Source organism: Paramisgurnus dabryanus, chromosome 3, assembly GCF_030506205.2.
Source record: "Paramisgurnus dabryanus chromosome 3, PD_genome_1.1, whole genome shotgun sequence".
In the NCBI taxonomy this organism is placed as follows: Eukaryota; Metazoa; Chordata; class Actinopteri; order Cypriniformes; family Cobitidae; genus Paramisgurnus; species Paramisgurnus dabryanus.
The window spans coordinates 44,784,139-44,798,998 of record NC_133339.1 but is presented as its reverse complement, the minus strand read 5'-3'; the positions used below and the strand labels follow the sequence as shown (position 1 = coordinate 44,798,998).

Genomic DNA, 14,860 nt, shown 5'->3' with positions numbered 1-14,860 from the left:
GCAAGCGTACATAAAATCTTTCTGCTCTTGACAGGGCACATATAAACAAAATGATCTCAACAGTATTCTTTTTCTAATAAAACATTTCTTTATGTCTTAAGTGTATGTATAGAGAGTCAAAATCTAGACTGTGCTGGTCTTAAAGAGACAGTAACCTCTATTAACCTACTTAAGTCTGTGTCATTAATGTTAATCAAACAACCTAAGACAAAGAGAAATTCACTTCTGTAGCTCTAAAAAGTAATGATATTTAATTCATACAATAAAGACAGTGTTATCATTCACTATTCAGGCAAAAAAAATGGCTGGTAAAAAGTCACTGTGGCAGGTGGATTTCTAAATCCACCTGCCACTGTAACGAAGAGGCATGAGACGGAGGATCCATTCGCAGTTTTATTAGTATCACAAGTGAAATACAATGGGGCAAACCAGAATCGGAGTGGTGGACAGACTGGGTCGAGACAGGCAGATGACAATCAATAATCCTTTAAACAGGCACGGGTCAGTGGCAGGCAGATAACGATCTGTGGAACTCCTCCGTGAGAGTGGGATCAAGAATATCGCTCGCGTTGACCCAGGATCGTTCTTCCGGACCATACCCCTCCCAATCAGCTAGATACTGAAGCATACTTCCCCGGCGTCTGGAGTCAAGCAACTCACGAACCAGGTATGCCTCCTCGCTGTCGATGATCAAGGGTTGAGGGGCCTGTGTCTCAGTTGCCTCCTCCAATCCTCCCGGGTCGGCAGCGGGTTTCAGCAGAGAGACATGAAAAGTGGGAGAAATACGATAATTAGTAGGGAGTTCTAATCGAAATGAAACAGGAGTAATTTGTCTGAGAATTTTGAAAGGACGAACATACCTGGGACTGAGCTTCTTGCAGGGGAGTCGGAGACGAATATCCCTGGTTGACAGCCACACCCACTGGCCGGGAATGTAGACTGGGTTGGGACGACGGTGCCGGTTAGATTGTGGATGATAACCTGAAGTGAGACTGATATTCACGTTTAGTTGTTTAAAGAATGCTGACCAGACTCGGGAAATGAATTGAGGACCTCTATCGGACACAATATCTTCAGGAAGACCATAGAAGCGAAAGACGTTTTCACAGAGACTTATGGCAGTTTCCAATGCACTGGGGAGTTTAGGTAGAGGAATTAGACGGCACCCTTTGGAGAAACGATCAACGACGGTGAGTATAACTGTATTTCCTTGGGATTTGGGCAGATCAGTGATGAAATCCACAGCGATATGAGACCAAGGGCGGTGAGGGATGGGTAAAGGTTGGAGCAGACCTGCTGGTTGTTGACGTGGAACTTTTGATGTGTTGCAAACAGTGCACTGATTGATGAAGGTAGTAGTATCTGCAGATAAGAGTAGACCACCAGAATCGTTCATTCAGGATGTGAATGGTGGCTGTAATACCTGGGTGTCCGGAACTGGGGTTAGCGTGAGTGTGTTGGAGGAGCTTTTGTCGCAGTGATTCTGGCACATATGTTTTGTTGGGAGGACATGTAGCAGGAGGTGGATTCTGAGTGTTATATTGAGTGAGTTCTGTTATGATGTCCCATTGTACCGGAGCAACAAGTAGAGTGACCGGAAGAATGTTCTCTGATGGATTGGTTATGGTGGGTTCATCTGACTGGCGAGATAGGGCATCAGCTTTGATGTTTTTGGATCCGGGGCGGTAAGTAATGGAAAAATTGAACCGGGTGAAGAATAATGACCAGCGAGCTTGACGTGGATTGAGGCGTTTGGCAGAACGGATGTACTCAAGATTCTTGTGATCTGTGATAACTGTAAAAGGATGTTGAGCCCCCTCCAGCCAGTGTCGCCATTCTTCCAATGCTGCTTTCATGGCCAGGAGTTCTCTGTTGCCGACATCGTAGTTCCTTTCTGCAGATGAAAGTTTTCGGGAGTAGAAGGCACAAGGATACATTTTAGCAGGATTACCTTGCCGTTGAGAGAGGACAGCTCCAATGCCAGTGTTTGAGGCGTCCACTTCAACGATGAAGGGCTTTTCGGGATCTGGATGACGTAGAATGGGTGCTGTAGTAAAACGTTCTTTGAGCTCATCAAATGCCTCTTGTGCTTCACTGGACCAGGGCAGACGGGACATGGAGCGTTTTGTCATGGCAGTTAAAGGGGCTGCAACGGAGCTGAAGTTCCTGATAAACCTCCTATAGAAGTTAGCAAAGCCTAAAAATCTTTGAAGTTCTTTCAGTGTATTAGGACGGGGCCAATCTAATACTGCCTTTACCTTGGAGTCATCCATAGCTACTCCTTCTTGACTGATAATGTATCCGAGGAAAGCAGTGACAGTTTGATGGAACTCACACTTCTCTGCCTTTGCATAGAGTTGACACTGGATCAGACGTTTAAGCACTGCTCTGATGTGTTGAACGTGTTCTTCATAGGAGCCTAAAAAAATCAAAATATCATCAATGTAAACTATGACCCATTTATCGAGCATGTCTCTGAACACATCATTGATGAATGATTGAAACACTGACGGACAGTTTGAAAGACCGAAGGGCATCACCAAATATTCATAGTGACCTGAGGTAGTTGAGAATGCTGTCTTCCACTCGTCCCCTTCTTTGATACGGATGAGGTTGTATGCGCTTCTTAGATCGAGCTTGGTGAAGTACTTGGCTTGTCTTAGCTGTTCGAGAGCTGCTGGAACCAAGGGAAGAGGATAACGAAACTTCACAGTGATATCATTGAGCGCCCGATAATCTATGCATGGTCGCAGATTACCATCTTTCTTCTTCACGAAGAAGAACCCGGCTGATGCTGATGATGTGGATGAACGTATGAAACCTTTATCCAACTCCTCCTTAATGTACGTCTTCATTGCCTCTGACTCTGGTTGTGAAAGTGGGTAAACCCTTTGGGTAGAGTAGCTCCAGGAATGAGCTCAATGGCCATGTCAATGGGTCTGTGAGGAGGTAGCTGGGTGGCTTTAACTTTACTGAAGGCCTCTGTTAAATCTGCATATTCTTTTGGCAGGTCTGAAATGGAGACTTTGGAAATTTCACTTGGTTGATTGTTGGGGTGTACAGGGTTAACGGGAGTGATGCATTGATTGCGACATTTAGGGCCCCATTGTTTGATCTGTCCAAGATTCCATGATACTTGTGGGTTGTGTTTGCGTAGCCATGGCATGCCGAGAATGAGAGTATGGTTAGGAGAAGAAATCACGAGAAACTCAATATTTTCCTTGTGCAGTGCCCCAATCTGCATGTGAAGAGATTCCGTGATGTGTAAGATCTTTCCTTCTCCAACTGGACGACCGTCTAATGCCTCCACTGCCAAATCAGAAACACAGGGTTTGAGCGTGAAGTTGTGACTTTGGGCGAACTGTAATGACATAAAGTTCCCAGCAGCACCAGAATCTAACAGTGCGGAAGTATTAATGGTTTTGGATGAACCAGATAGAATGACAGGTATCTCCATACAAGATTTGGATTCAAAGGAATTGGTTGCTTCACTCACCGAACGGAATTTAGCATCAGCGGGTCGAGAGGGACAGGAAAACTTCAGATGTCCAGATTCCCCACAATACATACACAGATGATGTTGACGTCGTCGATCTCTTTCTTCGGTGGTGAGATGTGTGAAGCCCAGTTGCATCGGTTCGGCAGTATTCACAGGAGCCGAAGGGGTTAACGGAACCGTGCGTGGAACACGGCGAGATCGGATTAAATTGTCCACTTGTATGGAGAGTTCTATGAAGTCACGAAGACTGCATCCATCATCTCTGCACGCTAATTCAGACTGCAACTCGAGGTTTAAAGTGCCCGTATTATGAAAAACTCACTTTTTCTGGGTTTTGGGGTGTTATTTTGTGTCTTTGATGCTCCCACACGCATACAAACTTGGAAAAAAATCCATCCATGCTGTTTTGAGTGAGATACAGGTTTCTGAATGTCCTCTGCCTTGAGTCTCAGATTGCGCCAGTTAAAACTCAGCTCCGTTGTGACGTAACAAACTGTTTCGTCACATTCAGTTTGAATTTTCCCGCCCACCACCCCACTCGCAGGTCTCCACCCACCAGGTAGCTAGAGAGCATAGAGCAGTCACTTGAATGAGACCCTCTGTGCTGTTATCATCTCTCACGGAAATAACAGCGCTATTTGGATATTATGGATTATACTCCCACCTACTTTTAAAAACAAAGTTTTAACGCGTGGTTATTGGAACCCGGAGTAATCTTATATACAGTGTGTTACGACGCAAACAGTCCTCAGATTGTAGGCGATAAGACCTTCATGCGAAATCTGATGTAAACAACAGACTATGTATCTATATTTCACGGATTATAAGCATTTGTGGACAAAAATGGTAATTGGATGTATTTTATTGGACTTTCATGGATCATTCACACATCTGAAACAGACTGGATTCGATTCGCGATCGCGTTGTTTCATCACAAAAGGTAAGAAGTCACGTTATATTTTGCATGTTGTCTTTTTCTGTCACAAAATACTACATTTATGATGCTATAGCTAAAAGCTTTTTGCCAAACTAACCGAGACCGTACGCCCCGGCTTTTCTGACGAGGCGAGCCTCTAATAACTTTACGGTCCGCATAGATATATACACGGTCCGGACCTCCCGCTAGCTTCTAGCAATTAGCACGCGGTCCACAAACAGTATACATCCCCCGTCGGGTCTTAATTTCTGTAATTTGCGAAAATAATGCGCTTGAAAATGTTTATAACGGGAAATTTTAGTATTGTCCAGGGAAAACGAGTGTATTGTTCAGACTGCTACATCACAATTTACACTGGAATCTCTGTGTGTCATGATGAGTTTGACACACCGAGACCAGGCCTTACCGCCCCGGCTTTTCTGACGAGGCTAACCCCCGAGCCTCTTATAACTTTACGGTTCGGACCTCCTGCTAGCTTCTAGCAATTAGCATGCGGTCCACAAGCAGTATACATCCCCCGTCGGGTCTTAATTTATGTAATTTGCTAAAATAATGCGTTTGAAAATGTTTTATAATGGGAATATGTTAGCATTGTCCAGGGAAAACCAGTTTATTGTTGTGATTGCTAACGTAACATCACAATTTACTCTGGAATCATTGTGTGTCATGAGTTTCTTCTCCTGTAGTGTACTTATTAGTGATACTTTTCTGTATGATTTGTCTGTTGGCAACATAAACCGTTAATAATAATAATAATATATAAAATAACACAGTATGGTCTGTACTGCTCACGATACCACTGAGCACGCGCACGGGCACATGACGTTAGTAGTGGGGCGTGATCAAAGGAGCAGCAGCTCATAAATATGTAAGACTAGCTCCAAACGGCACAATCTGAACTGCCCTGAAACAGAGGCTACTAGAGATGGGTAACAATCTTTTCCTACAAGCTATTTCGAGCAAACAACTTTTGAAACATGCTTTATGGAACTCATACACCTATATAACTTGTGGAAAAGCAGTCATAAGATGGGCACTTTAATCCTTTCCTGTACAGCAACTTTAAAGTATCATCCACCCAGTTCGTCTGTGCAGCTAGCGTGCGAAACGTTAAAGCATAATCTGCCACCGTGCGGTGACCCTGTGATAAAGTTAGTAGTTGCTCACCAGCTCCTTTACCCCCAGCGGGATGTTCAAATACATCCCGGAACTGTTGGAGAAACTGAGTGAAAGTAGGAAACTCCATCATCTCTCCAAACAGCCGTGGCCCACTCGAGTGCTCGCCCTGTAAGCAACGAGCACACAAAGGAGATCTTACTGATGTCTGTAGGGTATAACTGGGGTTGTTGGTTAATAAACAGCGAGCATTGTAATAGAAATCCCTTGCAGCGAGTGTTGTTTCCATCAAATTTTTCAGGGAAAGCCAGCCGGGGACTCGTGCTGCTCTGAGGCAGAGGTGCAGGGATAGGCGGAGCCGGTGCTGCGGTGGATGAAGCCGCGGCTCCGGGAGATACGAGCTGCAGACCCTGTATAGCTTTTACCAACTCCTCGGTGAGATGCGTGAGACGAGCGAGTTGGTGTTGATTAGCTGCTATCTGATGAGCTTGGGCAGTGAGCTCGGCAGACATCTGTGACATCACTGCTGGATCGCTATGCGGCGAAGTCTTCTGTAACGAAGAGGCATGAGACGGAGGATCCATTCGCAGTTTTATTAGTATCACAAGTGAAATATAATGGGGCAAACCAGAATCGGAGTGGTGGACAGACTGGGTCGAGACAGGCAGATGACAATCAATAATCCTTTAAACAGGCACGGGTCAGTGGCAGGCAGATAACAATCGATAATCCTTTAAACAGGCACGGGTCAGTGGCAGGCAGATAACAATCGATAATCCTTTAAACAGGCACGGGTCAGTGGCAGGCAGATAACAATCGGTAATCCAGAAAACAGGCAAAGTAAAGAGGCAGGTAGCAAACACTCAGTAATCCAAAAACAGGCAACGTCACAACAGAAATAGCAATCAGAAAATATGTTCAATAAACGCTCAGAAATGTACACCAGGGCAATACAAGACTTCGCACCGTTCCTTGTGCAACATGGGTTTATAAAGCTAGTTCATAATAGTCTACAGCTGGTGGCGTGATCAGTCCCAGGTAAGAGGTATTATGGGAAATGTAGTGAACAGGGAAAATACTAACACTCTGGTGAAGGCGCCCTCTGACGGCCGGGAGGATGTGAAGAGACGCCTTCATTCATAACAGCCACAGTGGCTGGTGGTCAAAAAAGTTAACTTCAGGCCCTGACTAGAAATATGTAAGATGATTTTTGCATCTACATAAAATAAAGACTTAAAACCACACCCGTCGCTATGGGCGGGCCATAGGGGGCCGGGCCCGCCCTCAAAGACGCTTGTGCCCCCCCAGTATTAAAAAAATACTGTAATTTTAAATTATCATAGTTGCTATTTTGTGTTGCATTAATGTTGTATTCTTTATAATTAAAACATTAAAAATATAAAAAACAATGGTGTGATTTTGTTTGATTGATGGGAATCTAGCTACACTTCAACAGCCTATCACGAGGCTACGTACGTGACGTAGCCTACGTCAGTGTAGCCGCTCAACAGTTACCGCACTTTTTTAAACTGGATGAGTTTTCGCTTAGCTATACTGCTTTAAGATGGATATTATCCTCAAATGGTTGAAAAGCCCACCAACAGTCTCCTCTGCCAAAATTGAAACGACATTGACGCCTGATGTTGGAGAAGACGACACTGGACGACAGCCTGAGCCCGATGCCAGCTCCGTGGAGGCCAACCCCGTGCCTAACAGACTACTACATTCAGAAGATATGGACTTGTTCACTGCGGTGATTCAGCTTGCTTTTGAAAAAGGACCTCACTCACTAGTTTAATTCCGAGTGGACACTTTATTAATGAGGAGGTTCTGCTCGGAGAAACGCCGCCTGCCGCTGTACTGACAGGAGGGAAGGGAGAGAAGACGACAGCGCTGCCTCTACTCAAGTACCGTAGGTTCAAAGTCTGCGTGCGTGCGTGTGTGTGAATGTGTGTGTGCGCATGTGTCTCATGGCAATGCTCTCTGTTGACTGCTTTAAAATGCAATGTTTGAGAGATGTCTCTGGTGTTACATGTAATATGTTGTATAGATTTATGGATATTCATAAAATTGCTTCTATATGTAATGTGGTGTAGGCTATAGGCTATCTGGTCATATTGCTGATGGTTATGTTTAATGTGTTGATTACGTGCTGCGCGAATAGAGTATATATTATTATAATTATACGTACTGTAGGCTAATAATAAGTGTGCCCTCCCATGCATTTCATATGCCCCCCCTTAAGACTGAGGTCTGGCGACGGGTCTGCTTAAAACCAGTATTTTTTCTTCTTAACATCTCACTGTTCCTGTTACCTAAGCATAGAATAATTTAAAAACACTTTAATAGGCCAAGGCATCAGAACCGAACCGAAAACCGTGGACAAGAACCAGACATTGTATTGAACCGTGTATTGTTGCATCACTACTAAAGACTATATTAGGATATAACTCTCTTGGCTAAGGAGATGAATATCCTAAAATTGATCCAACAGCTTTAAGAGCAGGTAGCGATACCTTTAATGATTAGTGACTCCAGATTATGACCATGAACTACAAACAACATCATGTGTGATACAAATCAGACTTTATTGACTAACTAAACACATACTACACTCTTAGAACAAATGTGTTAAAAACAACATATCTGTGTTATTATTGACACATTTTTTAACACAACTTGTGTTATATTTTAACACAAAATGACACATAATGTGTTAAAATGACACATAATGTGTTAAAAGCTTAATGCACAAAGATGTGTAAAAAATGAACACATACTTTCTAAGAGTGTACTCTAAACATACAAACATTCATACAGTTCAGCATCGGAAGAAGGTAAAGGTTTAAGTAGAGAAAAGAAAGCCTAAAACAAACCATCAGTTACTTACTTTGAATGCACCTTAGTTAAAAGAGGATAATGATGCGTGATGCATCAGTGAATAAGACTAAGTATGATACTTGCATGTCTTGCCCATTAAAAAAGTGTCCTGATGGAGTTTGATAAGACTTCAGTTGATCTTGGCTGAAAGGATTGATGAGAGAAAACCCCAGCTTGATTAAGATGATCCTTTGTAAATGAAAAAACAAGGCCTAGGCCTGGCACAAACTTCTAAACATCTAGTATCGCATCCTCATCCTGATGAGAGTCCTGAAAGGACTCAAATGTATCCAGAAAGATACATTGTGTGTTGCTTCACACATAAAACTTAGATAAGAACTCAGACTCGAACTCCCTAAGAACTCAGAACAACTAGCAACTCAGGGTGTGTTCTTAGGCAGGGGTCTTTATGCTGTGAAGAGGTCACACCTGTGTCTGACCCAATCAGAGGTCATACTTTATAGAGGGAAAGTTAAAGGCGGAGTCCACGATGTTTGAAAAACAGTTTGGAAAAGGAGACGGGCCGACAACCAAAACACACTAATAGCCAATCAAATCAAATCAAATGCCGGGTTGCGTATGTGTGGGGCGGGTCTATCAACAGAAGGTCCAGATTCTATTGGGGTAGAGGCGTGTTTGTTTAGGTGATTTCAAATATCAACATTGGCTTTCAAACATCATGGACTCCGCCTTTAACTGTCTTTGTCTTCCAACATGCTGTTTTGCATATGGAATTCGATTTGATGTTAAGGTGGAAATGTTAAAGAGTTTCATAATATTCATATGAAGAAGAGTTTCCCAACATAATGCATATTATCCTTCAGGAAATGGAACACATAGATAGATACCAAACATTGTCTAGATATGATTTGGATTAAGTAAGTGATACTAAACATTCATTTAAACTAGTTTGGGTTAATATACTGATATAACATAAACACCAAGAACATAATTCATGATGAGATTAGAAATGGTTGATTAAGACATTTCCCTTATACATTTATAAGTGAATACATGCAGGACTAAATAGAACGATTCTCTGTCTGTCACAAAAACTTTTCAAATTCTTTTGTGGTCATAAAACTCTAATCTTGATGTGTTGCCATAGTCGCGAGAGATCTGTTCTGCTTTGGAGTGTTAAAAGCAGTTTGGGGGTAGTTGACCCCTGGGCTTAGCCTGCTTGTTGGGTGGAGAGTCTGCAGTTATATTTATGAAATATAATACGTTATTGTGTGTCTGATCTAGCTCAGTCATTACAACTGTTTCACTAGATCTACATTATTAATGACTGTTAACTGAGTTTTGAGTTCACTTGTGCTTAATCACAAAGCAGATACAGAGATGAAGATCAGACTGGAGATAAAGTGATGATAAAATTAAAGGTGACATAGAATGATTGAACGGGGTATTTATCCTTGTTCTGTGATGTGACATGTAGACAAATTTTTTTTTGTTTGGGTCTGTAATGCCTTAGAAGCTTCCTAAAAACCTCTCTCAGATAGCTCTATTAGGGTGGGGGATTTTAAACAAGTGGTTTTGCACCTATTTGGCTCCCCATACTGGCTTAACTTGCAATCTCATTTCTGATTGGCTGACTTTGCTGCCACTCAAAAAATGTAGCCAATTATTTTAAAGTGGAGGGGCAGTTAGATGCCTGTGATGTCATAAGCATCAGTTTTTCAGATTGGGCCGTTTTCTGGCTGACATTTCTAAAAGAGTAATTTCTATGAGACTGAGATGTTTAGCATGTTTAGCACTTTTTGTATGTTTGTGAATGTGGGTAGACTACCATTATTCAACAAAGACAAGGAAAAAATGGTTTTTCATTCTCTGTCCCCTTTAAAATATATCTCTTTCTGCTGAAACACATGTTCCTATAATACAAGAAAGAGCTTTGCTTCATTAGATAAATGGATGACCAGGCAGATAGATTCACTTTTCTGTTATTTTATTTCTATATTGCAGATCACCATAAAGAGGAAACCTCTTCTATATATATTCAACTTAATTTTTCCAGTATTTTGTTTCCTTGTGCTGGATGTGGCATCCTTTTTCATAAATGCATCTGCAGGAGACAAGTTGAGTTTTAAAGTGACTTTACTGCTGTCCCTTTCCGTGTTACTGCAGATTCCTACTGTCAGTGTAATCCCATTAATTGGTAAGTCTACATGATTGTCTATAAAACATGAAAAACTACATTTAATCTCATTAGGTTGAAGATAAACCTTGCGGGAAGATGTTCTTTCAGGAGCAGGGGTTGACACTGTAAAAAACTTGCATTCTGGGTACAATTGGTTATTTCTGTAAAAGTAGTTCATGGCACATGCACCTGTGCCAGCTAGGCCTATCCAGTAAGACCTATATTAGTTGCCTCGCAAGGTACCCTGAGTATACACTTGACCTATTAAAATAAATTGCATTGTTTTTTGCCTCTTGTTTGGCAAATAATGATAATGAATAAGTTAATGTTGTGAGTATAGTAGTGTAATATATAGTGCATTTCGAACAGCGCCTTTCCCCTCGCCCCTCCCCCCACACACCCCGCCGGAGCACATTTTACAGAGGAACACAGAAGTTTGCTAAGTATGTTAAATTAAAATGAAACAGAGCAGCTTAAAAAAGTTTCCAAACTTTAGTTTTTGTTTCCAAAATACGTCGGCAGCAGGAGGAAAATAATTCCCGTAACGTTACGGGGTAATGAGAGCTCCCGCTGCTTGCTTGCCTCAGTCCAACAACTTTGGCAAAAGACTTTACCTGCCGGACCTATGCACAATTTAACGTTGAGGATTTTGACCATGAGGTGTTTGCTCAGTAGCAGAAAAGTATTAAATGACCGGATATTTCCTTTACCTGTGGAGGTGCTTGATACGGTAGTGCATTAGTCAACCTGAAATCAAATCAACAGATCCAGATGCTGAGTTATTAGTGATAAACACCTGAAGTAGGGTGACCATACATCGCATTTGTCAACCGCATACGTCATCGAGGTTCTCACATTTCAGTTAAAAACATTATAATAAGCAGGCTAAAGCACGCACATCAATCTAAATTGGGTCCTTGACAAAAAAATGTAATAGTGTAGCAATGCAAAGTCAGCAACACCAAAGCTCCAAAAGTATCAAAAATATCATCATGAAGAGCCTGCATGCTTGAAACGTAACCTTGATGCCATGCACTAGTTTTAAATAATAAATATTTTTGATACTTTTGGAGCTTTGGTGTTGCTGACTTTGCATTACTACAGTTAAAAACATTATAAAAGTAAGATTTATTTCTTCTTCTACTTTGAAATGTAACTGTTACTTTACTGAAACCTAAAATTATAAACCTCAATGACGTATGCGGTCGACATATGACTTCCGGAAGACACACCAGAAATCCTGGCCAGGACGTGTCCTGGGAAAATGGCACATATGGTCACCCTAACCTGGAGATTGTACCAACCAGGGCTGCGTTTTCTGTACAACGACGCAATTCTCTGCTGAACTATCAGAGGATCAAGCGTTGGAAAAACTACCTAGCTAAGTCACAGCTGCTTTCAGAAAACAAAGTAACTTCTTGCACATCTGTTGTCTAAACCACATTAAAACACTTATAAAACTAGTGCTTCAATTCTCTTGACAATTAGAAAGAGTTTGTGATGTCATCTTTGTCTACAACATCCTTTGCAACAAATAATGTGTTTTAATTAACAACAACCACAAAAATAAAAATGTAAACATGTTTCAATGTTTTCAATCAGCTATCTAAACTAAAAATTCTAAAAATAAAAATAAATAAGTTCAGGGGCGTCATGCACCAATTTTTTTTAAGGGGGCACAGTGTGCACAGATACAGAAATGTATGCATACACGGACATCAAACGAAATATTATAAAGCTTTCAGTCTTTTCCATGGCACTATTTTGAGCCTTCCTGCCTTCATGACAAAAACCTCCAAAATAAAAGTGTTGACTAACTTTCATATCAAATACTATTCAATCGGAATAATGACATATTGGCATTTACATCTGGAACGGCATGTTTTGTTTATTCACGTTTTGTTTAATGACTTGTTTAATTGTGTCAATACATTTTGCACAACAACTGCATAATCCTATACAATTAATCTAATTTTAAAACCATAAAGTTTATAAACAACGAAAATTACATAAATTATAGCCAGATTGATTTTAATGTTCAATAATGATTCAAAAAATTTTTTAGATAAAAATTATTAGAGAAATTGATTTTTGCATTCGACTTTACCTCATGTGAACATGTGTGATATTCCGCGTCCCCGTGAACTTTGGCGTTGTACCAAGAAGATGAATCTAAAATCTCTACTAATATAACGTTGAGACGGTCACATTTTAAACCATACAACCATACACAGAGGGGGTTAGCTGCACATTACCGTACTGGGGTTTGGAAATGTTGTGAACGTTTCTTCCACGTTTTAATTCCTCAGATAGCAAAATGCAGCAGCAACAGCAAAGAGCTCGTGAACGCGCTCAGACGTTGATGACATCATTGACTGCGCTGAATGCAGCGCCTGCCGCCAGCATAAAGTAATGTAACACGATCAAAACGGCGAAAATCTCCGAAAAGTGACAAGGATGCAGCACATAATTAATAATATTGTGCATATTAAACAGATTAAAAGACAAATAACAGATTAATGGACGCTTCTTTGATTTTGAGGCTCAAAAAACCAAGGGGGCAAGTGCCCCCTCAGTTTGAATGGGCATGACGCCTCTGAATAAGTTAACTACAGACAAATGACAAAAATAGTCAGTCTGGTTTGTAATAAGAGAGATTTTATGTCTATGCAGTGTTGTGGAGGTCAGTTGTAGTTCTTGGCTGTGTCTCGATCAGCTCCCAAGGTTGTGAATTAGTATATCGTGTACACAGGTTCGGGCACTGGTAAGGACCATGGGACACTGTTCACTTATTTTCCTGTGACATAATTGCTTGTGTGTTTTTCATCAACATCCGGCCAAACCAACATCTTTTCATCTCTTCAAAATATCTCATCAATTAAGAGAAAACATTTCCTTGCCAATGACCCTTCTCTGAAGAGTTTTTATGGTAATCTGTAATTCCGCTATTATCTATACTAGATGAAGCTCTTACCCATTTTATAAAATACCTGAAGCAAAAACAAAAACATAAATAAACATTTTAAACTGTGCATGTATTGATCTTCTGGGGCTCATTTCAGAAAGATGATTAAGTGAAAACTCTGAGTTTGTTAACCCTGAAATTAGGGAAACTCTGGGTTTTCCGTTTCAGAATGGGAGGTACTGTAGGTGAAACCCAAAACAGCGGGGTTAGTCAAGCCTGTTTCAGAAGGAGAGGTAACTTATACTCAGAATCTGTTTCCAGGGTAACTCTCTGAACCTAACCTGGGGTGCGTTTCCCAAAACCATAGTTGCTAACTAAGTTAGCAACTTTGTTGGTTGCAATCCAAATTCCCTTTGCCAACCAAATAAGTTGCTAACAGCTTAGCAACGATGCTTTTGGGAAATGCACTGCTGGTCGGGTTTTATTCTGTAAACTCTGAGTTTCTGGCGGTCTCCTCCCCTTTTTTAAATGAGTAGCGATGTTTAACTATCTCGTAAGTTAATTTAGTACATTCATTCATTGCATCATTTTTTATTATGTACACTATAAAACGAAAACTGAAAAGTTATACATGGATTAAAGTTCTCCGTCTCTAGACGGATTTCCGTCAATTGCAAAATTATTAAATTCACTTTTTATAAAGACGATGTGTATTCACCTTTTTAAGTGGGATGTGATCAAAGCCTGGAGTGGAGCCAAATCACGTTCCTCTCTCCACTGTAAGCGCTCTGTAATCACTACGCACCGGAACCACTTCGGGTTTTCTGGCTGTAGCGCGTAAGATGAGGTAAAAACTTTTTCAGATAGCATGGACAAACTTATAATGCAGGCTCCAATGTTTTGGAGATCGATAAAGGTGTAAAAGACCTTGACTTGGCTTAGCGAAATGATGAAAATTGGCAAGCCTTTCAGTTCGTGGGACAAGAAAACCAAACAGCCAGGTAACTTGCGTGTCTTTGCACAGGATAGGTGTCCTGTATTTTGTGGGTAAATGATCTCCGCGGACGTGATTACTCGCATCCCGTTTTTGACTGCTATGCTGATATAACCAGTGGCTGATACAAAGGGTTTGTTAAACTCGTGGGTAAACTTCATGTGGTGCCACAAGAACCAAGAGGCAGATGACATCCAAATCCCGTGAGAGCAGTTCGAGAAGTCATAACAGAAGACTGCTTCCGAAATGCTCTCGCGGTACTTTGATGTCATCCACCTGTTGGTTCTTGCAGTTGCACATGGTCACAGAAACGAAACGTTTGTATGAGATTTATTATGAGATTAACGAAAAAGTTGCCACCACTAATATGGTAGCGCTGTTGACCCACA

The 14,860-nt window shown here is 41.3% G+C and overlaps 1 protein-coding gene across 1 annotated transcript in view; it reads left to right on the top strand.

Moving 5' to 3' along the window:
- The window catches only part of LOC135744760 (5-hydroxytryptamine receptor 3A-like), a 58,038-nt gene that overhangs the window by 42,330 nt on the left and 848 nt on the right, over positions 1–14,860 (top strand). The window contains exon 7 of the mRNA XM_065263069.1: positions 10,398–10,590. Coding sequence (XP_065119141.1) covers positions 10,398–10,590 — 193 coding nt within the window. The remainder of the gene's footprint in view (positions 1–10,397; positions 10,591–14,860) is intronic.